Source organism: Otolemur garnettii, unplaced genomic scaffold (genome assembly GCF_000181295.1).
Source record: "Otolemur garnettii isolate 467f Iridium unplaced genomic scaffold, OtoGar3 scaffold00017, whole genome shotgun sequence".
Taxonomy (NCBI): Eukaryota; Metazoa; Chordata; class Mammalia; order Primates; family Galagidae; genus Otolemur; species Otolemur garnettii.
This window is the reverse complement of record NW_003852412.1, coordinates 10,837,333-10,864,062: the sequence shown is the minus strand read 5'-3', so window position 1 is coordinate 10,864,062 and position 26,730 is coordinate 10,837,333. Positions and strand designations below refer to the sequence as shown.

General features: G+C 42.0%; 1 protein-coding gene across 1 annotated transcript in view; it reads right to left on the bottom strand.

Annotated features, from left to right (window-relative positions):
- Positions 1-26,730, bottom strand: part of IQGAP2 (IQ motif containing GTPase activating protein 2) — a 319,224-nt gene that overhangs the window by 146,627 nt on the left and 145,867 nt on the right. Inside the window, exons 3-5 of the mRNA XM_012802746.1 lie at positions 14,002-14,158; positions 5,878-5,955; positions 3,852-3,928 (exon numbers count right to left, since the gene is read on the bottom strand). Of these exons, the coding sequence (XP_012658200.1) occupies positions 3,852-3,928; positions 5,878-5,955; positions 14,002-14,158 (312 nt within the window). The remainder of the gene's footprint in view (positions 1-3,851; positions 3,929-5,877; positions 5,956-14,001; positions 14,159-26,730) is intronic.

Below are 26,730 nucleotides of genomic sequence, written 5' to 3'. Positions count from 1 at the left end.
TATATACTGAAGGACTGCTCCCCACCCTCCCAACACGCCCTGCCTGGCACCTGCCGTATATACTGAAGGACTGCTCCCCACCCTCCCAACACGCCTCGCCCAGCAAAGCAGAATATCAGCCTCATTTGAGCGACTGGCTGACTGCGCTCCAAATCATGGCAGGAGAAAGTTCTAATAGAAAAAACTTCAGACACACTTGGGACCTCTCAGTTCCATACGGAGAGGCAGCCATACAATTAATTTAGAGTAAAGAAAAGCCAAAGAGAGTCTCCCAGGGAGTGCTGCTTACTAAATTAGTATGGCTTTCAAAGATAAAAGATCCTACATAAGGTCAGGAGTGATGAGCAACAAGGTCCAACCAAAATCCCCTCTGGAATGAGTAAAAGTAATAAAGACCTATAGAGTCGCCAAACGACCAAGAAACCGTTCTAGAAAACTTCCATCACACCAACATTTGCACACAGCAATAATAAACAAGATGTTTCTCTTTCTTTCTTTGCCATGCTATTGAAGCTGTTCTTAAAACTACGGCAAACACGTTTGTAAGCCTCAGTGCAGCTCTCTATCACTCCTTTAAAAGAGCAGTGACATCACCAGAGAGGAACTTCGGAGACCATTTATTTATAAGCTGCTTAACATGAATGTCCCTGGTGTCCACATCAGGAAATCAATTTCAGCTTATACAAGACAGCCCACAAGCTGGCCACAGATTTGGAGATTAGCACTACAATGCATGGCTATGATAATGATATCTGCCTGTGGTGGCTAGCTTAGCAGCTCACAAAACTAGTACTAGGGACAGAGTTGAGACACTATTCTAGACTCCGAAAAATATGTGATAAAGATTACTGGGCAGCACTGTTAAAACCATTCCTCAAAATAAACAATTTCGCACGAGAAGCTTTTATAAAACCTGCTGGCAGAGCGGCCTTGTCCTCCCTTCTCTCTTCTTATGCTGACACTGCCCAGTTCTGTCAGCCTCTGCTCAGTCATCTCTTTAAGACTGAACACCACGGCTCGGCGCCTATAGCTCAACCGGCTAAGGCGCCAGCCATGTACACCTAAGGTGGCGGGTTCGAATCCCCAGCCCGGACCCGCCAAACAACAATGACGGCTGCAACCAAAAAATAGCCGGGCGTTGTGGCGGGCGCCTGTGGTCCCAGCTGCTTGGGAGGCGGAGGCAGGAGACTCGCTTGAGCCCAGGAGTTGGAGGTTGCTGTGAGCTGTAATGCCACGGCACTCTGCCCAGGGGGACAGCTTGAGGCTCTGTCTAAAAAAAAAAAAAAAAAAAGACTGAACACCATGCTTTCAACTCAGTCACAGAGCTCTGATAGATAATGGAAGTTGATGTGGAAACTGTCAAACAATCTGTGACTATCAAGACCCTGTTAGCAGATTTAGGAACAGATACAAGACATGATGACCCAGTTCCTCTACCAAATGTTAATGCAGCAATATAAAAAAGGGCGCTCAGTCGTGCACCCAAAAGGATGACCCTTGTCCTCCCTAGGATGAGAACAAAGAAAGTGACCAATATCCCTGTTTGCAAATCAAGAATTCCTGAAAGTTGACCGAGGAACACTTTTTGAACTTATTCTTAGACATCAAAGCTTTGCTTGATGTTCCATGCAAGACTGCTGCGAATATGATCCATGGAAAATACCTAAGGAGATCAAGAGGACCTTCGATAGCAAAAGCAACTTTACTGAAGAGCAGGAGCCCACCAGGTATGCCAAGAGAACTTGCAGCATGAGAAGTGAAATGCCGTGCCTGACGCTGTAGTACTGAGGATTGTTCCAGACACTAGTTGCAGTGCTGTGTTTAATATTAGGTAAACAGCAGACAAGCACAGCAGCAAAGCCACCGTAGTAGCAGAATACTGTCCTCACTGCATGTGTAGTCGGAGTACAGACTCCAAACCTAGGGCTGACTTTCTTCTAGTATGATCGAAATTTTCTTTTTTTCTTTGCTATGAATAAAACTGAACTGTGGGTTCTCTGTAGAAAGTGGTGTTTGGGGCTTTTCCTCTTTTTTTGGTGAAATAATTTCTGCCTAGTTTATTGTCCAGTTAACCCTAGGACCTTTTACACAGCTGGCACTGCATGTAAAGCAACTTGCATAAAGTTTTCTGGAACAGAGTTAACAAAATATTACCTTAATTCATGAGTTGGAAACTGGAGGAAGGATAACAGAAGTAAATGCTCCGAGTGGGGTTATTAAGATACCTTCCAGCCTCCTGGAGTCCAGGAGTACCACTGGTACTGATTGGCCTGCTTAAAGCAGGGTTCTTAATTGGATCTAAGAATGTTTTTCTCTCTAAGTATTTTTAATTCTCTTAGCTTTGGCTATTTTGTCTACAGACTTACTTACTACCCAGTTTGTGGTTTGGAGGGAGAAATGTAACTGGTAAGTTTGTTAACTTTTCAACTAAAAAAGACACTTACAAGAAATAAAACCTGCTGGCATAAAGATATTCTAGTTACAACCGAGGAGGCAGGCATAGAAGTGGTTTTATTCTACCAGTCATTCTAAGTTATTATAGCACTTTTAAAAAATCACAGCAAAGGCACCTACATTTGGTCTGTATTTCTAGCAACTGTCATCTTTCAAAGCAATTTCCTAAGTACTGACTAGGGAAAAGAGTCAAATTATATGACATAATCAAAATTCTTCTACAGAAGGCCAGCATTGCCATGAATTATTATAGAAATCTTTTCCTTTGGAGAGGAAAAGAGCCAGGAAGAAGTTAATATAAACCTCTAGGCAGAGAACTCTGCCAGGAAAATGACTTCTAGTGATAAAAACACAAGGCAGATGTTCTAAAGTATTTTAAAATGTAATTAGACATGAAGTCTCCCAACTATTACCTGTGTGCACCAACAGCCACAAACTGGATTTTTAGGGTCCTCTTTGTTACCATCTAAAGATCGTATTTCTTCCAGGCCAATAAGATATAATATACTCTGAACTAGCAGTCATTCAAAATTTTCAAAAATTAAATTATCAATTGCTTTAAAACAATGTGTCTTGATTTGACTAAAGCAACTTCTGCTGCTTCTCTATCCTCAGGATATAAATTCTACTGAATGAAAAGTCAAAAGAAATCATCCTTACATTAGATTTTCTTAATCTATGGTAAGAATTGAAGCAAATTATAATTTTAGGTTGAATCAAGATTATAATCATTAATAAAGCTCTCCATTTGGTCAATTTCTTTTTTTCTTTCTTTCTTTTTTTTTTTTTTTGAGACAGAGCCTCAAGCTGTCCCCCTTGGTAGAGTGCTGTGGCATCACAGCTCACAGCAACTTCCAACTCCTGGGCTCAAGCAAGTCTCCTGCTTCAGCCTCCCAAGTAGCTGGGACCACAGGTGCCTGCCACAACGCCGGGCTATTTTTTGATTGAAACCATCATTGTTGTTTGGTGGGCCCGGGCTGGATTTGAACCCGCTACCTTAGATGTATGTGGCTGGCACCTTAGCCACCTGAGCCACAGGTGCCGAGCCCATTTGGTCAATTTCCATTGTAAACCAGATCATAACTCAAGAATACGATTTATGTTACCACTGGATTCACAGAAGTTTCAACTTAAGTTCTCTTCATACCCTTAAAGGTTTTTCATTAATTTTCTGGCTTTCTTTTTTGAGTTAGCTTTTTAAAAAAGTAGAAAAATAATTTTAAAGTTTAAGTATCATTTCTGTGACAATTACTTTATTTTTCTACCAGCATACACAAAACAACTGAATCAAATAAAAAGCTCGAATTACTGAAGTAACTTAAGGTCGCTTCTAAAATTGAAATTGTAGTTTTATTTACATCTATTTCTTAGAGTTCTGGAGTTTGCATTTTCCCTACCTCAGTGCATGAATGCAATATATCATCCTTGGTATGTTTTTCCGATCATAAACATCTGTGGTTTCTGGATAGAATATCTGGAAAACAAAAGAAACAATGCTTCTTACATGTCTTGCTCTAAATAATTTTAATAATCAAAATAATTCTTCAAAATAATTTTACTTTGATTTTCCTTGCTATTCTATAATTATAGACAAATCAATCCCTACATCTGGACCCTGCCCGACAGTACGCCACCTAGTGGCAACAGGAGAATGGGGGTTCACAGCCCCACCGAGAAGGCTGTGCCCAGAGCTCTGGGTGGCAGCGTTTTATTTGATGAGGTCTGGGCCTACACGGGCTGCCTTCCTTAGCCTTCTCACCTTGTGACTGCCCACGGGTTCCATGGTATTTTAGGTGAATGGAAAGTAGTCTGATTAAAAATGGCAGAACAAAATAAATCAAATATTGATCATGAGATAAAATGAGACTAAGCCAAAACAGATGTAGGCATGATTAAAAATACTCAGCCATGGCTCCGCGCCTATAGCTCAACCGGCTAAGGCGCCAGCCACGTACACCTAAGGTGGCGGGTTCGAATCCCCAGCCCGGACCTGCCAAACAACAATGACGGCTGCAACCAAAAAATAGCCGGGCGTTGTGGCAGGCGCCTGTGGTCCCAGCTACTTGGGAGGCGGAGGCAGGAGACTCGCTTGAGCCCAGGAGTTGGAGGTTGCTGTGAGCTGTAATGCCATAGCACTCTACCCAGGGGGACAGCTTGAGGCTCTGTCTCAAAAAAAAAAAAATACTCAGCCATAATTCAAAATTAAGTAATTTTTTATTATTGTGGTGGTTGGCGTATTTAATTGCACACCTGGCTTAATGGTGCCACCACAGTTTTCGTAAGTCAGTAACCTCTCCCCTTGCCCTCAAGCTGGACCACGCTTAAATAATTTCTATAAAATAGCTGTCCACACTAAGCAATATGAAGGACAGAACTATGGATACATCTGAAAACCTGACTGATCTCAAGGATAATATGCATAGTGAAAAAAATCTATTTCAAAAGGTTACCCACTGGGTGACTCCATTTATATGTCCTTCTCAGAAGGACAAAACTAAGGAGAGGAACACATTAGTGGTCAGCAGGGGACAGGGCTGGGGCAGGGAAGCAATCTGAAGGATTATTCCTCTCTGGTGTCTATTTCTTGGCTGTGGTGATGCTTATACAAATCTATTCATGGGTTAAAACAGCACACAACAGCACATGTGCACCCACTCACTCAAATGCATATAAAAATGGTCAAACAGAATAAGCTTTGCAGTCCAGTTTACATGAATACACCAATGTTGATTTCATATTGTACTACAGTGAGATGTTACCGCTGGGGGAAGCTGAATGAAGGATACACACAGACATACTATTTTTGTGACTTCCTGTGACTCTATGATTATTTCAAAATAACTGGTAAAAAATTGCTGAACGATTTTTATCTAACGTAATTATCTCCTCATTTCCCCCACTTGTCTAATTTTCTCACATGCTTTAAGGATGTCTACTCTTCAAATTTAACAAGCAATGTTTGATGAATGAATTTTATTTGGGAAAGCTATTTCAGAATTAAGAGCTATAACTCACTAGCCCCTTGACATTCCAAGTGATAAAACAATGACTTATAAAAAAGATTTATAATAATTTACAGTGATATATAGCAATGAAATGAGACTTTAGAATCTTCAGTATAAATAGCAACACAAAAAAGGGAGTTGGCTATTTTAAATCAACTATCTACCCTTGAAAGCTTGTTCTGATTTCATTTATACACACTTTTTATTATTCGTATACGCTAATTTCTGTGCACAAGCTCATGTACCTTATTCTGAGTTCTTGCCATATACTGCTTTATATAGGCCTTTCCCTATTTTTGTTTCGACCTCATTTTTCTCATTCGCATGTGAACAAACCCCAATCTGCTAAGTCATTTTCAGTCCGAGGTGTGTGGACGTGTACCCCTTTGCCTTTTAGGTTCCGTATGTGAAGGCTTACCTTGGGTAGGCCAATAGACTCCATCGCTCTTAACCACTGGACGGTATTATCTGTATGTCGGAAATGAAGGCCAGACTTCTAAGGTGAGGAGAGGAGGGAGGAAAAAAAAAGAAGGAACCACACAATAAGTGAGTCATTTGTATCAAATTTCTTCATTAGCAGGAGGCTTTTCAATTGTGCTTCTAGAATAGTTACTAATGCTCACATAAAGAAAAGAGACTGAACTGTGTCTTGGCAACATCCCCACCAGTTATGACGGACCATGACAGTTTCCATAATTCACACATTTGAGGCAAATTCTGAATTAGAATCTCGAAATTATTTAATGTCTAACACGCCTAAGAATGTTTTATGAGACATGTACGTGTACGTGGGTGTGTGTGCACGCAGTGTCAAGGTTTTGGCAACCATGGCTGTGAAGCCTAGCAACGTCAGAAAAAACAATTTTGAAAAGACTAAATGCTTTTATTTTCTTATGTTGTCATGTTTCTGTAGACAACTTGGAAAACTTAGAAAAATAAAGATAAAAACAAAAACTACCCTGCAAGTCAGAGCTAATTTCAAATATACCCTCTTCTATAACTTAACTCTATTTTTGGCCTTATACAGCAAGTAAACCTTCAGCAGAAATGTCTTACAAGATCTTTTTTTACCTGTATAATAAAAATAGTGTATGTCATCCACTTTTTCTTTAGAGTTCTAAGCAGACAGCCATTTCTTCTGCAATCTCTAAGTATAGTGTTATCTCATTAAGATATATCAGGTAAACCACCACAAAGAGCTTTAAAATGATCTTTTTTAAATATTAAGTGCACAGCACAATGTTATCTTTTATTTTTCATTTTTAGCAATGTATAGAAAAGTAACTACAGCAAGGTTCATCATCTAACTAACATCCAATGACTGATAATCGCATTCAGAAAGTCTGGCTTTCCCCACCTTCTGTGACCTTCTACCATCTCATTGTTTATTATATAAAAAGTATTTTCATGGCTGTTAGAAATTATAAAGTAAATTATGCCTTTTTCACGGTGGCTACTATTTGCAACTGGACTGTAGATTTCAAGTACTTTTTGTAAGTTATTTCTAATTTTCAAAACACCCTGCAAGGTAATTATCATTCCCATTTTTGAAAGAAAAGGAAGCTTGGTTAAAAAGATGAAGTGATTAGTCTAAAGTCAAATAGGTGGTAAGTGGCTGAGCTGGGATTCCAGAAGAGGTCTCTCTGGCTCTGAGAGCTTCCCTATGCTAATGCTCCTCCAGAGAAGAACACAGGACCTAGTGACCTTTGATTAGCTTGGGGAAAGAAAAAAAATTAGCTTGTTACTATACAATAGTTAGAGGAAGGGATAGTAGAAAAAAGGAAGGAGGGAAAGGAAGAAAGGAAGAGAAAGGGGGAGAGGAAGAGAAAGAGAAAAAGGAAGGAAGGCCCCAGAGAGTTAATATCCAGGCTATGATGTTTGAGAGTTATAAGTCAGCATAAATTTCTTTTGCATGATACAAACAATTCTCAGACAATGCTGCTTTTGCCATGGATGAACAAGACAAAAACAACCTGCCATCAAGCCCAAAGCAAGAAAAGATGAGGACGCTGTGCACCACGAGACAATGAAATATCCTTTTCTTCCAATGAGCATGAACTGCTCCGGTTTATTTACTGATGACAATCTAGTTCCCACTCAATCTTCCCACTTCCTGGATAAAAACTACCAAGACACCAAATTGATCCTGCTTCCTGGCAACACCCCAAAAGAAACCTGATCCTTGCTTCCCTAAATCCTTATTAGAATCACCCAGCACAAGTCCAAATCTATGCTAAGCCCCTCGCTTCTCCTTGTGGCTCCATTAGTATGTATTTTTTTCTTACTCAACAAGTTAAATAAACCTAATGTTGCTTGGCCACAGGTGGATTTCAGGGGTCTGTGGCTGGTGGGCTTCAACAATCCCAAATTATGTAACAAAGACATCCATCTATTTAGTAGTCTTGTAAGTTAAGTAATCTCAGTAAAGGCACGAATCTTTCTGAATCCTGGTTCCTTAGCCATAAAATGTTTCTTGGAGTTGCTGAGATTAAATTGAGACTAAGCAGAAAGTAGTTAGTTGCAAAGTACACCCAAGAATGCAGCAAATATTAGCTATTATAATTACTGTACTTCATGTTGAGAGGAAAGAGTGGTTATCTCGATAATATTTATACAATAAATGGCAGGTTTCCAATCCTTCATCCATTTGAAACACCTGAGAAACGCTGGCTTCAGAACACTGTGATTCATGTTTGTGTATTCAAGAAGTACACACTTTGGGGTAGTGAATTATAGCAATAACATCTTCAATTACCGAATTTGCTTCAATTGGAATGAAAATGTTCTAATGTTCTTCTGAACAGGCACAAAATATTCTAAGTCCATTATCATTAGTTTCAGCAAGTTATTTTTTCCCCACCAGTCCTATATATTTATTATATTAGACCAGGTGAATGGCTTTGGTCCAGCTACCTAATTTTTTTCAGGTATTGAACTAGAAAGCATATGGTAATTTTCCACTGCTAAGCTGTTACAACACCAGCACATGAAGTCCATCTACTTTAAATTGCATAGATGAAGAATTATCGGCTCGGTGCCTGTAGCTCAGTGGCTAGGGCGCCAGCCACATACACTGAAGCTGGTAGGTTCGAATCCAGCCCGGGTCTGCCAAAACAACAATGACGACTATGACCAAAAAATAGTTGGGCATTATAGCTGGTGCCTGTAGTCCCAGCTACTTGGGAGGCTGAGGCAAGAGAATCGCTTAAGCCCAAAAGTTTGAGGTTGCTGTGAGCTGTGATACCACGGCACTCTACCCAGGGTAACAGCTTGAAACTCTGTCTCAAAAAAAAAAAAAGAATTATCTTCTTTGGATACTAACTTCCTACATATCAGAATCAGAGCATTTCAAACTATCAGGAAGCTTAGGAATTAATAATTTGCTTATTTTACAGATGAGGAAACTAAGGTCCCAAGTATATATGACACCTGAGTTGACCTAACTTGTTAGGCTCAGGTTAAGACTCCCTTGCAGATTCCCTGACACCCAGTCTGAATATTAAGTTCATCTCACACTGCTCAGGTGCCTTGGGATAACCACCGCCTCCTACATCCAGTGGGCGATTACATCTATCAGGCTCTGTGCCGAGAGCCTTGTGTGGGTAATCACACTCGTTCCTCCCAATATCTCAAAGGTAGGTGCTGTTGTTAGGTTGAGTATCCCTTAGCCAAATGGTTGGGGCCAGAACCAATTTTGGATTTTTAATAAAATTTGCAGTATCTGCATTATGCTAACCAGTTGAGCAGCCCTAATCTGAAAATCTGAAATCCAAAATGCTCCAGTGAGCACCTCCCTTGTACATCATGTCAGCTCAGAAAGCTTCAGATTTTGGAGTTTGGGGTTAGAAATACTCAATTTGTATTCCCACTTTACAGGTGAGGAAACTGAGGCTCAGAGAGGCAGTTAGTGGTGAAATTACACTCTGAAGACTTTGATCCTACAGCTCACACTGCTCTGCTAATCACTATGCATGTGCCTTCCTAAGGCATGCCTAAACAAATCTGCAATTATCACAGTGCTGTCCAAGATGCCTTTTTTTTTTAATGGTTGAGCCTAGCCAAGCTGAGTTCTCTCCGAGGAATGCCCTTCCTTCCCTCTTCTCTCTCGCCCATCCCAGTCTGCTTAAGGACACTCTTCTAATCTCTTAAGCCCATATCATGGGCACCTTCCCAGCCCTCAACCATCCTGCAGTCCCCTTAGAGTGGATAGGATGGCCCCCTCCCCCTCAGATGTCCCCCGCTGTCCTCCCAGCTGTCTTCTCCCCATGGCCTCCATCCAGTTCCAGCTCCTTTCCAGGATCTACCCTTTGTTTTCCCACTTGGAGGCATTCACTTCTTGTCTGCGCAGGACACTGCCACCTGTCACCTGGACCGAATTATCCCTCACTGCACTCTGCCACCACCCTCTCCCTCCCTCCCATTTAGTCTCCACATAGCAGCCACTGATCTCTTTAGAGCACAAGCCACCTCACACTGCATCGTGATGCCTGTTCCATGGCTTTATCGGCTGTACTTAGGATAAAATCGCCGGTCCTCCTGGAGCCTACACAGCCATACAATCCCACCTGTTTCCCTCCTGGTTTCATTTCACACTGCTGTCCCTCTTTGCAGCCTTTTGGCCACTCAGTTGTGGCCAAGCTGTTTTTTGGACTGCTCTTCCCATCCCCCATCCCTGACCTGCACATAGATGACTTTCTTCCCAAACTTATAGCTTCAGAGCAAACCTCAGAGAAGCCTGTCTCGTGCCCATTGCTATTGGTCTGTAACACTGGCTTCCGTTTGTTCCTTCAGATACGTATTGCAATTCACAACGACACATTTTCTCACAGTCTGTCTCTCCATGTGAGTGACAGGAAACCAGGGCCGTGACTGCTCTGCTCACTCTTTGAGCACCATGCCTGCACGCCAGGACTGGGGAGTGCTCTACGAGTGAATGAATGAATTCTACCTTATGTGGATTTCCGGCATGGTACAACTTTTTCTTTCTCTATAACTTTATGATAATTATATTAACATTTATCTGCCTAGTTGAAGCAATGGTTCCCTTAGTATATCAAGAAAAGAACCAACTGCAGGTAATGTACCAAGAGCCTAGCTTGCCAAGTCTCAGGTCAAAGAGTCTTTCTGACTCCGCAGTCTGGGGTGGGACCCACAGTCCAGTTTTTACACACAGACATCACGTGGTTCTGCAGGAGGTTTGAGCATCATTCTTGAAGGGTGTCACACTCTAAGCGCATCAAATAAATACCAAATAAAGCATAAAGGAAAAGGAAGGGAAAACTTTAGCTTATATGAAACTACTGCCATTCATTCCTCTCCCCAACAGCTACTTCCCCAAGCACTTACTACAGACCAGACCCTGAGCCATTCGCTGGAGATAGAGCAGAGAAGCCACCTGCCTTCTTTACAACACACTATGGCATTTCCAAGAGACAGGGTTAACACCACTGCACACACGACATTGTCACATAACTCAGACCTTGGAAGATTTAACTCTAAGACCTAGGACATCTTTCTAACCCTAAGTTAACAAGGAACCAAGGTTGCACACAGCGTGGCAGACAGAGACCATGGGACAGCATGAAAGCTCCTGTCAGTCTAACTGACAGCTGTCAAAGCCATTAGTGCCAATGCTGAGTCTGTCTGGGCTCAGGCACATGGCCTTGCCTTGGGGACCCTGTGCCTTGGGGACCCTGTGCCTCGCAGGCGGGTTGTACTTCATGGACGCCGTGTAGGCAGACCCTGTAGCGACAGCCCAACTTCACTGAATTCATGGTTTCCAGATGGCACACTGAGGGGCCGGCCTGGGTTAGTGAGTGCTCCCTGGTGCCGCAGCACCTCGGCCGCTGTCCCATGATTTAGTGCTCCTTGGAAAGGCCCACGCTTTAGTTCTGAAGAACAGAACAGGAAGCTGAGGAGCCTATTCACTAATATTTGTCTCCTTTCATTTTTGTATAAGAAAGGAGAAGGCCCTAAAATAAAATTTTATGATGACTTGGCAAATCACTAAAAATTCCCATCAAGAATAGTAGGCACTTTCAGAGGTTTAAGAAAAAAAGAAAAAAGAAAAACCTCTTTCTCCAGTGAATCCACAGGGATCGTTTCAAATTTTTCTTTTAGATCAGTGGTGTGGGGGTGGGGAGGAACCCCAGGCCCCGGCCAGCAGCACCTCCTCCCACTGCCCCTCTTCCTGCCCCTCTGCCAGCATCCCTGCTCTGCCTCCCACCTCCCAGGGGCCCGACAGGGCAGCAATGGAGAACATTCCCTCTCATGTCACATTTCTACTGGGACGTCATCACCTGCCCAGGACCTGTAGGTACTTTATTTCATAACAAGAGATTGAAAATATTATCTCAGCTGAGTGTGGTGGCTCATGCCTGTAATCCTGGCACTCTGGGAGGCTCAGGTGGGTGGGTCCCTTGAGCTCAGGTGAACAAGAGCAAGACTGTCTCTACTAAAAAAAGAAAAACTAGCTGAGCATTGTGGTGGGCACCTGTAGTCCCAGCTATGTGGGAGGCTGAGGCAAGAGGATCTCATGAGCCCAAAAGTTTAAGGTTTCTGTGAGCTATGACCATGGCACTCTACCTAGCGTGACAGAGTAAGACTCTGTCTCACCCGTCCCCATTCTAAAGAGAATCTGCTATTCATTTAAATAGTAAGATCCCTAATGCCAGGAGGAGAAAGTGTCTGCTTAAGTTGCCCGGAGGGCCCAAAACTGATCTGGAAGGAAACATCTCTGTTCAAGACATATGATGTACCAGGAAGAAATAAGAACCCACACCCTGCTCTGAGGCTCGCCTTCATGAAGTGCTTGCTTTTCCAGCCTGACTCTCTTAGTCCACAAAGCCAAGAGAAATTATCCACCATCCCCTCTCAGGACAGCCTGGAGTCTAGCCAATTACATTTCAACCCTACCATCAAACCCACAGTTGTGTTAGTACTCACAGATCTGGATCTTAATGACAACCCTAGTAAAAGCAGTGGAAAAGAATAAGCCATAGTCTAAAATGGGGACAAATGTTTATTTTGTGGAGGAGGGCTATAGATGGTTTCTTCCTGTGCTTGTCTGAATTTCTAAAAATATTTTTCAAAAAATGTTTTAAAACTTTAATATTGGCCAAGTTGTTGTTTTATTAAAGTCTTTTGAAAGGCTGGGGTCAAACCCATGAGTTCATTGAGTCAAACTTACTGCAACAAATGCAAACATTTTTATTCATAACGCTGTTCAAGGCAAATTCTTCTGCTTAGTTACCTTCTTGATTGGGCTATGAAAACGGACCAAAAAGGGATTCAGCCAGTTAACTGGTCTATCGTCAGCCTTAATGATTATTCAATCATCTGATATGAATTCAAGGTACAGATTTTTAAAACTTATTTTGTTTAAAGACCTGAAAGGAGTATGAATCATATAATAAATGGGAAATCATTCCATTTTCAACTTTTCTCAATACTGTCCCTGCAAGGGCAAGACAAGGAACTTTATTTGCAAGAGAAAACTTTTATGGATACTTGAAAATCTACGGTTAGGAAATACTGATACCAAGAACTAAATATATTAGGAAAATAAAGAATCAAATTCCAAAGAGGCTTTGGAAACCTTGACCCATAGTAGATAAGAGGTCATATACTCCAGAATATATGACTAAACATTTTAAAATTCCCTTCTGAAGATACATCCCCAATGGAGAAACCTTTAAGTTGGTGTTGACTTTTTTACTTTTCAATGGAAATTTTCAAATGTAAAATAGAAGACAATTAAACTCCTGTGTATCTACCACCCAACATCAATGATAAAGAACTCATGGTCTGTTTGGTATCATTTATCTACCCCCCCCCAATTACTTTGAAGTAAATCCTAGATGTATCATTTTATCTGTAAATAATTTGATCTATATATATATATATATATGATCAGCATTTTTATTACTGTAAAACTGGTATTTATTTTAACTTTGCTCTCCCCCCCATTCTCCCAAATTTAAATTTAAATAACAGCTGTGAATGCCCTTTGCATTTTCTGGTCCTTCCAAGGTAGCCATGAGACAATTCTTAAAACTAGTTGTATATAAAAAGAGGTTAGTTTGATTTTATTTTAAACACCAAATGGAGAAGAATTCTTAGCCAATCAACATTACTACTTGTTTTATCACCTTGGCCCTCACTCTTCAAGTCCCAGCTGGGTACTCTATTCCTTGATGAGAATACAGGAAGCAATAATCTGTGTTGGAGGTATGAAAGGAGGGGCAGGGTGCCCCCACTTTTACCTTTCCTGGCACTAAAGTCACAAACGACCTCCATGAAGGAATTGAGGAGGGAGAGGAACAAACTAGAGGTCTTTCAGCTTCAACCCAGAAATAGAAACATTTGGCTTTTCCAAACTGCTGCTGCCTCAGGAATGATTATTAACAGGCTGCAAGGACCAAGGACATCCCCTCTCCCACAATATCCTTACAGAAACACTAAGAGTAGAAGAAAGGAGAGGAAATGAAATACCAAACTTTCGCTTCTAGCTGGAAGCCAAAACCAATTAGATCTTGGTTACCTTATAACGCGTTTGTTCCACATCATAGATCTTTTTCTCTGATACCATTTTCGGGGCAAAGAACTTGGCTAACTTTGCAAGGTAAACTCCGTTCCGGAGCCCTTCTTCCAGTTCAGTGGTTGGTGGCAATTCTTCAACTAAGCAGACTTCCATCCACCTAAAAAAATTAAAACACTTAAAGTGATTCCAGTTGGGTGACTTTCTGTAAATGAAGTCATGCGGCATTTCACTGTGTGTGTTGGAGATAAAGGGAGAAAGATCTGAAACATCCTTCGGTTGTCACTGGTGGGAAGAGAAAACTGATCCTAGTGGGCCAAGGATTCAGAACATGAGGTGGACAAATGGGAATAAAAGCCCAGGGGCCATGAATGCCCCACCAAGACGGAGCTGTCAATTTCCCCTTCATCTGAGTCTCTGCTAATTCTCTTGTGCCAAAGGAGGAAAAGACCAAACTGTTTTGTATGGGTGGAATTAGTACAGCGGACAATTAAAAGAAAAAATATTTCCAAGGTTTATGAGCCTTTAGCAGAGGGAACTCTTGCCAGGGTATGCCTTGGGGAGCCTTGAGTCCAAAGTACTATGAAGCTATTGCTGCCTCAGTGCAAGGATGGCCACCAAGAAAACTAGGAAGGTGTGGAAAAGTAGCAGCTAAAATTCAGAAAGCTGACCTGGTCTTTAAATAACACACAGTCCTTTCCCAGTACCAGGGACTTATTACAACTCACTTATCTTTGGGGGAAGATACAGTACTTACTAGGTTCTGAAAAAATGTCCTAGACAAAGATCAGACCAAATCTCAGGATATTATGCCAGTATTGTAGAAAAGGGAACATCACGGTCTTTACTGGCTCAAGGACACAAGGTGGGAAAGGAGACAGGCCAGTTTACGTTTGTGTTGGTGCGTGGAGACTCTGCCAGAGTTACGAAGACAATGCAATCCTATCCATTCTCAAGAAACTACTATCTACTGTAAGTTCTGAAAGGCAGGTGTTCAGTTCTCAGTAGGGGAGTCCCCCCAACTCTCTGCCACCCAGCCACTGATCTGCAAGTCGAGTGAGCACCCTAACTATATAGGCAACCCCCCTCCCCAGCAGATCATTAACACAGCAATTGATCCCAGCAATGCTTGGAAGGCAGAGCACTGTGCTGTAATATAAACAGCACAGTTCAAGCTGGTTCAAGCTGCAAACACTGCCAAATGTCTGAACTGCTCAGAGATCTGGACATCTTTTAAAAGCTCAACGAGCCCCTAATAAGTAGTTAATTACCGACCACTTGTTAGGCACTACCAAAAAATAGAATACAGTATCCCCCCCTTCCCCCCTTCCACAGTTTCACTTTCCAGTTTCAGTTACCCAAGGTCCACTGCAGTCAGAAAATAGTAAATGAAAAATTTCCGAAATAAACAATTCCTAAGTGTTAAACTGCACGCCATTCTGAACAGCAGGGTGAAATGTTACACCATCCCACTTCACCCCTTCCTCATCACAGGCGGGGTCGGGACAGTACAATAAGATACTCTGAGTGAGAGAAAGAGAGAGACCCACATTCTCATAACTTTTATTATAGCACATTGTTAGAATTGTTCTGTTTTATTATTGTTGTTAATCTCTCACTGTGCCTAAATTATAAATTAAACTTTATGACAGGTATGTATCTATAGGAACGGAAAGTATACACAGGGCTTGGTACTAGCTGTGGTTTCAGGCATCCGCTGAGGGCGAGCCTCCCCTGGGGATAAGAGGGGATACTGTATATAAGGAAAATATAAACAGAAGCTCTGCCTTCAAAGAACACTAAATATAATTGAGAAGGCAGTACAATTGTGAGAAAAATCCATAGAACCATCCTGGGGAGGGTATCATATTCAATGCTATGTGGTAGGATAGAGAACGATAAAAAACTTGGTAATAAAAGGGGATTACTGGGCTATCACTGCAGTAATCAGAGAAAACACTGAACAGTGGTGGAACTTGGACTTGGCCTGAAAGAACAGAGTACGGCAAGTCCTCACGAAACACGGTTCATAGGTTCTTGGCAACTGTGACTTTAAGCAAAATGACTATAAGGAAACCAGTTTTACCACAGACTAATTAGCATGAACAAGAGTTAAGTCCCTACAGCATAGTTCTGGTCACAAAAACATCAAACTCCTAAAGACTAAAATACCTCCAGTATTAGACATTGAAATAAATGTGAGCTGCACATACATTTAAGAAAGATTAACGAAAACAAGTAGGAAATAATTCGCCCACTTATTCAGGGTCACAAGTGGCTGCCTATCCCAGCAGCTCAGGGAGCAAGGCAGGACCCAGCCCAGGGCACACTCACCCACAGCCACACACACTGGGGCCATGCGGACACACCAACATACCTAACAGGCACAGCCATGGGGACAACGTGCACACTTCACACAGACAGCGACCCAGTTGAGAAGCCATGTTTGTTGTCATCAATGTTATAATGAAAGGACTCTGAATAAAACATTATTCAAGGAACTGCTAGAGTGGATAAGGCAGGAAGAAAATGGAACCTGGGAAGACTGGGAAGTGAAAGGCATGAAAGAAACACGGCTGAGTCACGGGGGAGACCCAGAGAAGACGACGGGCCTCTGGTGCTCCTGGGGAGAAGAAAGCACCAAAGCCGAGTGCCCACAGTGACATGGGGCTGCGGAGGGCTGGGGCTGCGAAGGGCTCGGGCTGCGGGCATTTGTTAGCACCAGAAGCAGGGAGCTCCTGGCAGCCTCACAGAAGAGCAGTGACATGCTGACAGTGGTAATTAGAGAAAATTAATCTGGTATAATGGACGCCTTGGAGATGAAGTTCTCCACCGGGCCTTTGCCATTGTAAGGTGCTGAGTGACAGGATCAGACAGGAAGAAATAGGGGAAGAAGGAAAGAAGAGACATTTCAAGAAAACAGTAATAGGAATTGGTGACAGCTTAGAAAAGGGGGTCAAAGTAAAGAGAAATACTACCAGCCAGGGAGAAGAGCAGGAGGCGGAGGGCACTCTCTGTACCAGGACCCAGCCACAGGTGGTGTTTGATGGCAGGCATGGTCCCGAACCTCTCCTGGGCCCAGTTTGCTCCCTGCTAAGAGAGGTGCGGTGATGGAGAGAAGAGTCTGGTTGACAAAGTCCTTCCCATTCTAACATCCCAGGGGTCTATGAGACTGGGAGAACGAGGTCCAGGTAAGAGGAAATGGTGATGAACTTGACTGTTCCATACGTTATGGGCTAGATCGTGGTGAGGGGTATTTGGTTTATATGAAAAAAGTCCTAAAAACCAAACAAAAAACTGAAGGAAGAGTAGCACAGACTTGGTAAATTAAAAAAAGAAGAAAAATTAATACTAATGCTACCCTTACAGAAAGACTGACCAAGTAGTCACTGCACTTGACCAAGTTTCTAAGCTCAATAATCATAGCATTAAGCTATTTCACATTAAAACAATCTGTTTTCAAGTAATTATTTTGAAAAACTTTAAGAAATCATTTTTCCCATAACAATACATGAATGCTTTGTAACAGCAGTTCTCAACCTGTGGGTCATGACCCACAGGAACTGTATTAAAGGGCTGCAGCCTTAGGAAGGTTGAGAATCTCTGCTTTATGATGACCTGGTAATTGGGGTGTATGTGGGAGGGGTGTATATGGACAATTGGTCAGAAGAGTTGGGGAACATAAGTTGACAATTGGGAGTGAGGGGCAGGATGCTAAAATTAAAACTCTCAAGCGTGATATTTTACACTTGGCCTGGTTTAGAAAAAAGTTCATCACAATTATTTTTGTCTGTGATGGAATGAATATATATGCAGTGGGCTTAAAACACTGATGATACTGAAAACTTAGGTTGGATGTAGCCTATTTAAAATATAGTCATGGCTAATTCTTTTGACATTAAGAAGGCAAAGGACACACCATCTTTTTCTTTATAATCCTTTTGTGTCAGCAACCTGTTTACTCACAGTAGGGACCCAACATGTGGTTATTAAAACAAAGATTTAGACTACTTAAGAAAAAAGTTTTGCAAGTATCAGAGTTACATCAGGATTCTTTTAAGACATTGCCAAGGACTTATAAAATGTTACATTTTTGAAACATGAGCCATCAATGGGAATCTCTCCTTTCCACTGCTTTGAAAGCCAAATGATGATGCTATTATTACCAACGATAACTAGTACTTATCAGGCACTATTTTGTGCTAGAGCCTAGATATAATGTGATACTTTGGGGGGATTATCATTTAATCTTCATAACCACGCCATAAGGAAGAAGAGCTATCAGGATTACTATTTGCAAATGATTTTCTGGTATTTTCCCCAGATACTGACAATTTTCTGAGATATCTGAGCTTTTCTGAGGCTTGGAAAAGCCTCAGGCCACACAGCTAGTAAGTGAAAGAACTCTGTGAAGTTGCCAGAGGCCTCTGCTTCTCTAATTCCAATTTTACCTTCTCACAATTAACCAAACAGAAGAACGAATCCTCCAGTCCAGGCCCACTGCCCAGCGTAAAAGGGAAGTGATAACAAGACACTGCAGGGACTTCCAGAGCCGCAGTGAGAGTTCAAGGCCTCGAGGCAGATGTTGTCACTGCTCCTGTGTGAGGTCAGAGGGCAGCATGCTAACTGTCAGGGCTGAGTGTTCTTGGGGTTTCTTCTGTGCTCTCAGAACTCCATCTCTCACCTATGTGGCAACAGGCATGGTAGGTGTTACCGGAGGGTAAAGGGTAACTAGGTAGTAGGTTACGGTAACCTAGCGAGTGCGGTAGCAGGATAGAGGGAGGCTGCAGGAAGCTCAGTGCCTACCCAAATGGAGCCACCTCCTTAAGAGCTCCCATGAATCTAGACAGGCTCTCAAAGATTCTTCTCATAAGATACAACTTGGAAACCCTTATCAATGGTCAGTCAAAATAGGATCAATAAATACAAGATTATTCTCCTGCGACAGGTCATAAATTCTGCTGATAGTAAGCAGCCAGACTGGGAACTAACTATTGCTCTAAAAGCATTAAAATACCTCCCCGTGAAACAGAAACCATGACTGCAAACTTCCAAACTAGTGCACAGTCATCAAGTGGGCTGGATATCCTTTTGATCTTTTTTTTTTTTTTTAAAGGGAAAGGAGGCACAAATACCATATTGTTCAACCTACAAGGTTAGGAGACAGGTAATAGTGGCTGCTGGTCAGGGTCTGCATTCCTAGCCCCAGGGGCCAAGTGTCTGGTTGTGACCACAGAAGGTGTTTAGCAAATGTGCACCACCCCTAGGCTGGCTCAGGAAAATCTGCCATGGTGAGTCTCCACTCTCCTCCCCTGTCTGGTGGCTGGATATCGAAGTCCACAGCACACTTAAAAGAGAAGGTAGCAATGTAAATTGAAAGCACAGTGAGATATCACCTTACCCCTATCACAATGGTTATTATTAAAAAAGTCAAAAGACAATAGATTCTGGTGTGGATGCAGAGAGAAAGGAAGGGCATTCACTGTTGGTGGGACTGCAGATCAGTAAACCTCTATGGAAAACAGTACAGAGACTGCTCAAAGAAATACAGACTTACTATTCTACCCAACAAGCTTCACTACTGTGTAGCTATCCAAAGGAAAAGAAGCCACTATTCAAAGAAACACTGGCTCCCAAATGTTTACTGCAGCACAATTCACCATTGCAGAGATATAGAATCATACTAAGTGCCCATCAGTGTGTGGGTGGATTAACAAAATGTGGGGTCTACACATATACCCCATGGAATACTACTCAGCAATACAAAGGAAGGAATTAAGCCTTTTGCACCAATTTGGATGGAACTAGAGACCATTATCCTAAGTGAAGCAGCTCAGGAATGGAACAACAAATACCACATGTATTCTAATAATTTGGAACCAGTCAATGGGCACACATGGACACAGAGACACAAATAAAAGGCATTAGAAATCCAGGAGAGTGGAGGGGGAGTGGCAGAGAGGTGAAACCTACCTAGGAGTTACCCAGGTGATGGGCACACTGGTTGCCCTGACATAAGCATTATGAAAGCTATCCATGTTACAGAAACATGTGCATCCCCTTAATATTTGAAATTTTAAAAAAGGAAGAAGAATTTCTAACAGTGTGGGTCCCTGAATGACTGTGTGGTGTTAAAAAACAAAACAATCTCTGCGTCTTCTCGCCTCCACCCTATACTGTTGAACCTTATGTGAGCAAGAATCAAACTTCCACTGCCAACTTCAACCTCAGAGGCTTATCTGTTCCATGAGCTAGCGGGAGCTGGCGTGAATTCTAGGTATGACTTGTATGGTATGTTGAAGTCAAGCTTCCTATAACCATCATAACGTAGAGACATTTTTGGGAAGTGTGGCTCTTCAATTACCAGCTGTGTAATACTGTGTGATACACATCCTTTAAAATTCTGAGCACTTAGTTTAATCCCTAAGTCTAAAATTATAATGGAATTCAATATGGCAGTAGACTTCTGTAAAATGACTCTGTGTTGTTTAATAGCTTATTGAGATATAATTCACATACCATATACTTACACACTTAGGATTATAATGCAATGGCTTTTGTATATTCACCAGGGTGAAAGACTCTCACCATCAATTAGAAAACATTTTTATCGCCCACATAAAGAAACCCTGTGTCCATGAACAGTCATTCTCCATTTACCCCCAAATCCCTAGTCACTAACCTATTTTCTGTCTATAGATTTGCTTATAAATCGATAGACCGAAATAGTTCATATAAATGGAATCATAATATGTTGCCATTTGTGACTGATTTCTTTCACTTAATATAAGGTTTTCAAGGTTCTTCTATGTTGCAAGATATATCTGGACTTTATAGCTTTTTTTTGATGTATGTTTGATTGTATAGTATATCACACTTTATTTATCTATTGATCAGTTTATGGACATCTTTTCCCCCCTGACTTTTTGACTTTTGTTAATAATGCTGCTATAAGCATTAGTGAACAAGTTTCTGCATGAGCACATGTTCTCATTTCTCTTGGGTACACACTTAGCAGTGGAACTGTGGGGTTATACAGTTACTCTTTGTTTAACTTTTTTTAGGAGTTCCAGACTATTTTCCAAAACAGCTGTACCATTTTCCAGTCTTACCAGTGGTGTATAAAAATTTCGAAGTTCTCTATATCCTCACCAACATTTATTTGTGCTTTGATTACAGCCATCTTAGTGGACCCAGTGATATCTTGTTATGGCTCTAATTTTGATTTCCTTGATGGCTAAAGATATTGAACATTTTTTTATGTGCTTATAGCCCATTCGTATATCTTTAGAGAAGTGTGAATTCCATTGTCCAAGTTTTAGTTGGATTTTCTTTTTATATAAGAGTTACAAGAGTTCCTTAAGTATTTAGTATACAAGTCTCTCATCAGATACGATTTGAAAGTGTTTCCTCTACTCTGCAGGCTACCTTTTCACTTTTTGGATGGTGTAATTTGAAGCGGAAAAGTTTTCATTCTATTTCTTTTGTTGTAGTACTTTTGGTGTCATATTCAAAAAAAATCATTGCCTGAATATGTATACCCATCTTTTCATTTCATTTCCACTTGTATTTTATGCCATAAATATTTACACCTATGATTTCTGCTAAGAGCATTATTGCTTTAGCCCATAATTTAGGTCTTTGATCCATTCTGAAATATTTTTGTATATGGTAGACATGAGGGTCCAACTTCATTCTTGTGCATACGAAATAAAACAAACAAACAAACAAACAAACAAAAAAAAAACAACACAAATTTGGCCTAAAAATCCGCAGAAATAAAAATCAGAATTGAAGCCCCACACCCCACCATTGTATCTGCCGCTTCTTCCATGCCCCTTCGATTGATTACTTTTATGGGTCCACATGAAGGTCTCATCCCGGAGCTACAATTAAAGCTATTTCTTACGAGCACCTTAAGGGGTAGCTAGAGAACCTCACCTTCCTTTCCAGGCTAGAAGGACTACCTCCCCATCAGTATTGCTTGTTTTCTCTTCTCTCCACCAGAAAAGTCACTTATCTTTAGAGAAATGTCTATTCAAATCCATTCTCACAGAGAAACAAAATGGACTAAGGAGAGAATTTCCTTTTTGTCATTTAAGAAGTCTCTCTTCAACCTGTTTGTGTGTGTGTGTTTAGATTTGAGTTGGTTTCCACCGTAGGTATAAATGTACATGAAAATGTACAAAGTCTGATCCAAGTGAGTGGAAGAAGAGTGATAGGAAGTCGGGAGGAGGAGGAAGGGGGAAAAAAAATAGAAATTTTTCCGGTTTCAGGTTAAGGCCAAAAAGAAAAATAACTAAGTCATTTTGTCTTGTAAGAGACAAAAGAAAACAACCCACAGAAATCCTGGAACCAACAGTCCATTCCACTGCATTACGTGGTGCCCTGCAGAGCATGTGAAATTTCTTTCAGTGAAGCATTTGCTATCTGAGTTGTTATTCAGGAAATCACCAACTATAAATCTTGGTCTCTATCACTCAGTACTATACGGAATAAATGTCCCAGCAGCAGACATGCTGGCCAGAACAGAAAGTGTTTCTTCTGCATAAGCCCTGTCTAGTGAAGTGCCCTGTTCCATGAACTTCTCAATATGGCAAGTCGATTTCTCTCCCTAATGTTTTGAAAATCAGCATATGAGTTATCCTATAAAAGAATATAAAAATATCTGGTGTTTGTTTTTATGTATAGTGTAATTGGTCACTTTTCACCTTCTGTACAAACAGGAAGCAAAAATATTAGGACTAAATTAAGTACTCATGGAAACCTTTTCATCATCTGGAGGCTGAGGAAAAACTGTCGCCATGATTCTATCGCCCTTATTTGCTCAGGGGAACGTGGATATAAGTAATAAGTTGCCAACCTGGGGTGGGCATCTACAGCCTCCATCCTTCTCTCACACAAAACTTAACTTGGTTTTGGTAAGAAAGAGACATGAAATGCTATTTTCGTTAGAACAGACACATAACACCATGAAACGAATGAACATATGACTTCAAGATCTAACAGGGAATAGAGCAGATTCCGGAGGTCTTATTTCTCACTCTCCTCTTTAGGAGGAAGATGATATGGCAGAATCTGTTGGGTTTGGCAAGCTTTCCTGACTGTGTTCCACAGAATACTGGCTTGGATGCTGACAGAGACTGTGGGAGAAATATGGACACTAAAGACGGTTCTGGTGAGGTCTCAGATGGACATGAAGAATATGTTATCAGACTGGAGAAAAAGGCAATCCTTGTTATCAAATGGCAGAGAACTTTGCTGAATTGTGTCCCAGTGATTTGTGGAAGGTAGAACTTATAAGTAGAACTTGGATATTGTGTTGAGGAAGTTTCGAGCAAGGTGCTTATAGTAAAATGCAAAAGGAGAGAGAAAGAAGTTAAAAGAAATTGTCAAGCAAAACAAACCAGAACTTAAAAGATTTGGACAATTCTCAGCCTACCCACATTACAAAAAATAAAAAGGTGTGTTCTAGAGAGAACACCAAGGGTGAGACTAGAGATGCACTCACAGATCTAATCAGCGGTCTCAACAGAAGCCAGGAACAGAGACAGGGTTATACAAGCAGCAACACTGCCAGCTCAAACTAAAGGGGACAGAGACAGGACACAATCAAAGGAAAGCTATTAGACTTCTGGGATTCCACAAGATGGGGCGATAGAGTCAACCAGCTCTGGCTATGAACTGTGTCACCCGTCAAGAACAGGGAAGAACGACCCCCAGTGGCACCACTCCCCCCGCCACAAGGTGCACAGGACTCGGTGAGGAAGTCTCTTCCTTGGCTTCCAACGGTGAGGCTCTCCCTGCCTCAGTTTCAGTGTGCCAGGCTGCCACTGTCCCAGTGGACCCAAAGGATGGAACATCATGTAAAAAAAAGATTATTCTCTCCAGCCTTAAAATCTAATGTAACTTCCCCTGCTAGGTTTTGGGCTTGCTTTGGATCCCAAACCTCTTTTTTTCTTTCCAATTTCTCACTTTTGCAATGGGAATGCTTACCTTATTCCTCTCCCATCATGGTATTTAAAAAGCAAGTAACTTGCTTGGTTTCAAAGGTGCACAGCTGGAGAGGAATTTTTGCCTCAAGGACTGTGGAGTCTCGGGTCCTACTCATCTTAATTTAGATGAAATGAGATTTAAGACTCAGAATTGATGCTAGAATGGGTTAAGACTTAGGCTGCTGGATCTGAGCGAATGTATTCTGCACATGAGAGCGACGTGAACCATAGGAGGGCAAAGTGTTATGGCAGACTGTGTTCTTCTCCCGACTCCCAATTAATTCCCTATGTTGAAGCCCTAACCATCAGTACCGTAAAATGTGACCATACTGGAGACAGGGCCTTTAAAGAGATGATTCAATGAAAATGAGGCCACCAAGGTGGGCCCCAATCCAGTCTTACTGATGTCCTTATAAGAAGGAGTGACCGTGGCACAGAGAAAGACCCAGGCTGTAAGCTCTCAGAGGAAAGACCGCGTGAGGCCAGAGAAAGGTGGCCAACTGCCAGCCTGGGAAGAGCCTGAGAAAAAACCAAACTGCCAACAGTTTGATCTTGGACTCCCAACCTCCAAAACTGAGAAAATTAAGTTCTATAAGCCACCCAATCTGTGGTATTTTGTTTATGGCAGCTTCAGAAAACGAATACACTAGCTACAACATCAACTTCCATTTCTTGTCTATTCCATTTATCCCCCATTCATCTTTATTTCTCTTCACTGCATTTATTACCACCTGGCACATCACATCTCATTTGTTTCTTTGACTCATCCTTGTAGAGTATAAACTCCCCAAGATCAAGGACCCTACCTGTCTTGAGAGGCAGATAGCACAAACGCTAAAAGCACAAACTCCAAATCCACATGCCCGAGATTGAGCGCAGGCTCTATCACTTACTGGTTATGTGTCCCTGGGCTAATTGACTTAGACCTGAGTCAGTTTCCTCATCTGCAAAATGGGGATACTAACAGACCTGCTTCAATGACCTGGTATGAGTTAATGCAAGAAAACCAGTAGAACAACGCCTGGCAATGGTGAGCACCTTCAGTGGTAACTGTTGCTTTCACTGTTCACCACCACATCCCAGGACCATCCCCCTCCTACCCGCCAAGCCAATATAAACTCAACTGTTGGCATCTGTCCTGCAGCACTAGTTGTCTAGCCATTCCCTGCCATACAGACTTCCTTGGGCAGCAACTTTACTATAGCAAAGATGCCACCTTCTCTAATCCCAGTCTACTGCACCCTTCCCTCGCCCCCCACCCGGAGCTAATCCACCATACACATTCTATTGCCTTCTACAGGTTACAGACATGAAATAGTATTTAGTAGGGCGACATAAATATTGACACATGTTCACAGAGTCATATGCTATCTCCCCCTACACAGACAATGCCAGTCACAAAAAATGCAGCTGTGCTTACTCAGTACCTTGGCTAACACTCAGTGGGTACTTGGCACTTATATGCATGCACGCTGCGCTAGCTGATGAGATAGATATTACTCCCCTCTAGGAGGGGAGGAAAGAGAGACTTAGAGAGCTTAGTAACTTGCTCAGGATTACATAGCTTGTCAGCAGCTGGGCTGTGATTTATACCCAGGTTGTCACCTCCACACGACTCCTGTCTGCCATGCTCTACCCAGCTCTGACAAATCATTTGAGACTAATACATGAACAGGGTGGAAGCTCATCTCCCAGGAAGGTTCTTGCACAGAAACCTTAAGCCTAACCTAAAATAGGGCAGCTCAGATCTACAGAAGCTATGTTTTTCTAGAGAAAGGAGTTATCTGTGCTCTAACACAGGATGAACGTGAACATTCTCTTTGGGGCTGGCTGAAGCTGCTGCTGTCACTTTCAGAAGTATCTGTAGGCTCAGCGCCTGTGGGTCATCGAGCAGGGCGCCAGCCACATACACCAAGGAGCTCAGCCCGGGCCTCCTAAACAACAATGACAACTGCAACAACAACAACAAAATAGCCAGGTGTTGTGGTGGGCGCCTGTAGTCCCAGCTACTTGGGAGGCTGAGGCAAGAGAATCGTTTAAGCCGAAGAGTTAGATGTTGTTGTGAGCTGTGATGCCACAGCACTCTACCCAGGGTAACATAGTGAGACTCTGTCTCAAAAAAAAAAAAAAAAAAGGAAGTATCTGTGGGGCACAGCTGTGCATTGGATCTTGGGTCCCCAGCAACCTGGCTTCAAACTTGGCCACTCACTTGACATGATTACCCAGGGGTACAACAACCTCTCTGGGACACAACTTCCTCTCTCAGAAAAGTGGGTGTGACACCAACTACCTCAGCAATGTCATGAGGACAAAAACAGATACCATCTGTGGAACTTCCTAGTAAAAAAGTATCCAGGACGCAACAGATGCTGAAGAAACAACTATTCGCCAAAAAAAAAAAAAAAAAGAAAGAACGAAAAGAAAAAAAGAAAAGGAGGTAGGCAGGTGGCATCAGTTTAAGGTGTAATGCTCTGAAGTGTCCCTCACACTGTTGCCCACACAGCAGCCTGGCCACAGTTCCCTGAACACACAGAAAGAATCCACAGCCTTCCAAGTGGAGACTGCTGTGGAACGTGACATCCCGCAGGAGAACCTGCTGAGCAAAGGGCCGTGGGGAACTCAAATCAAAAATGGGACTCTGGGAGGCTGAGGCAAGAGAATCGTCTAAGCCTAGGAGTTGGGAGGTTGCTGTGAGCTGCACTCTACCGAGGGCAATAAAGTCTTAAAAAAAAAAAAA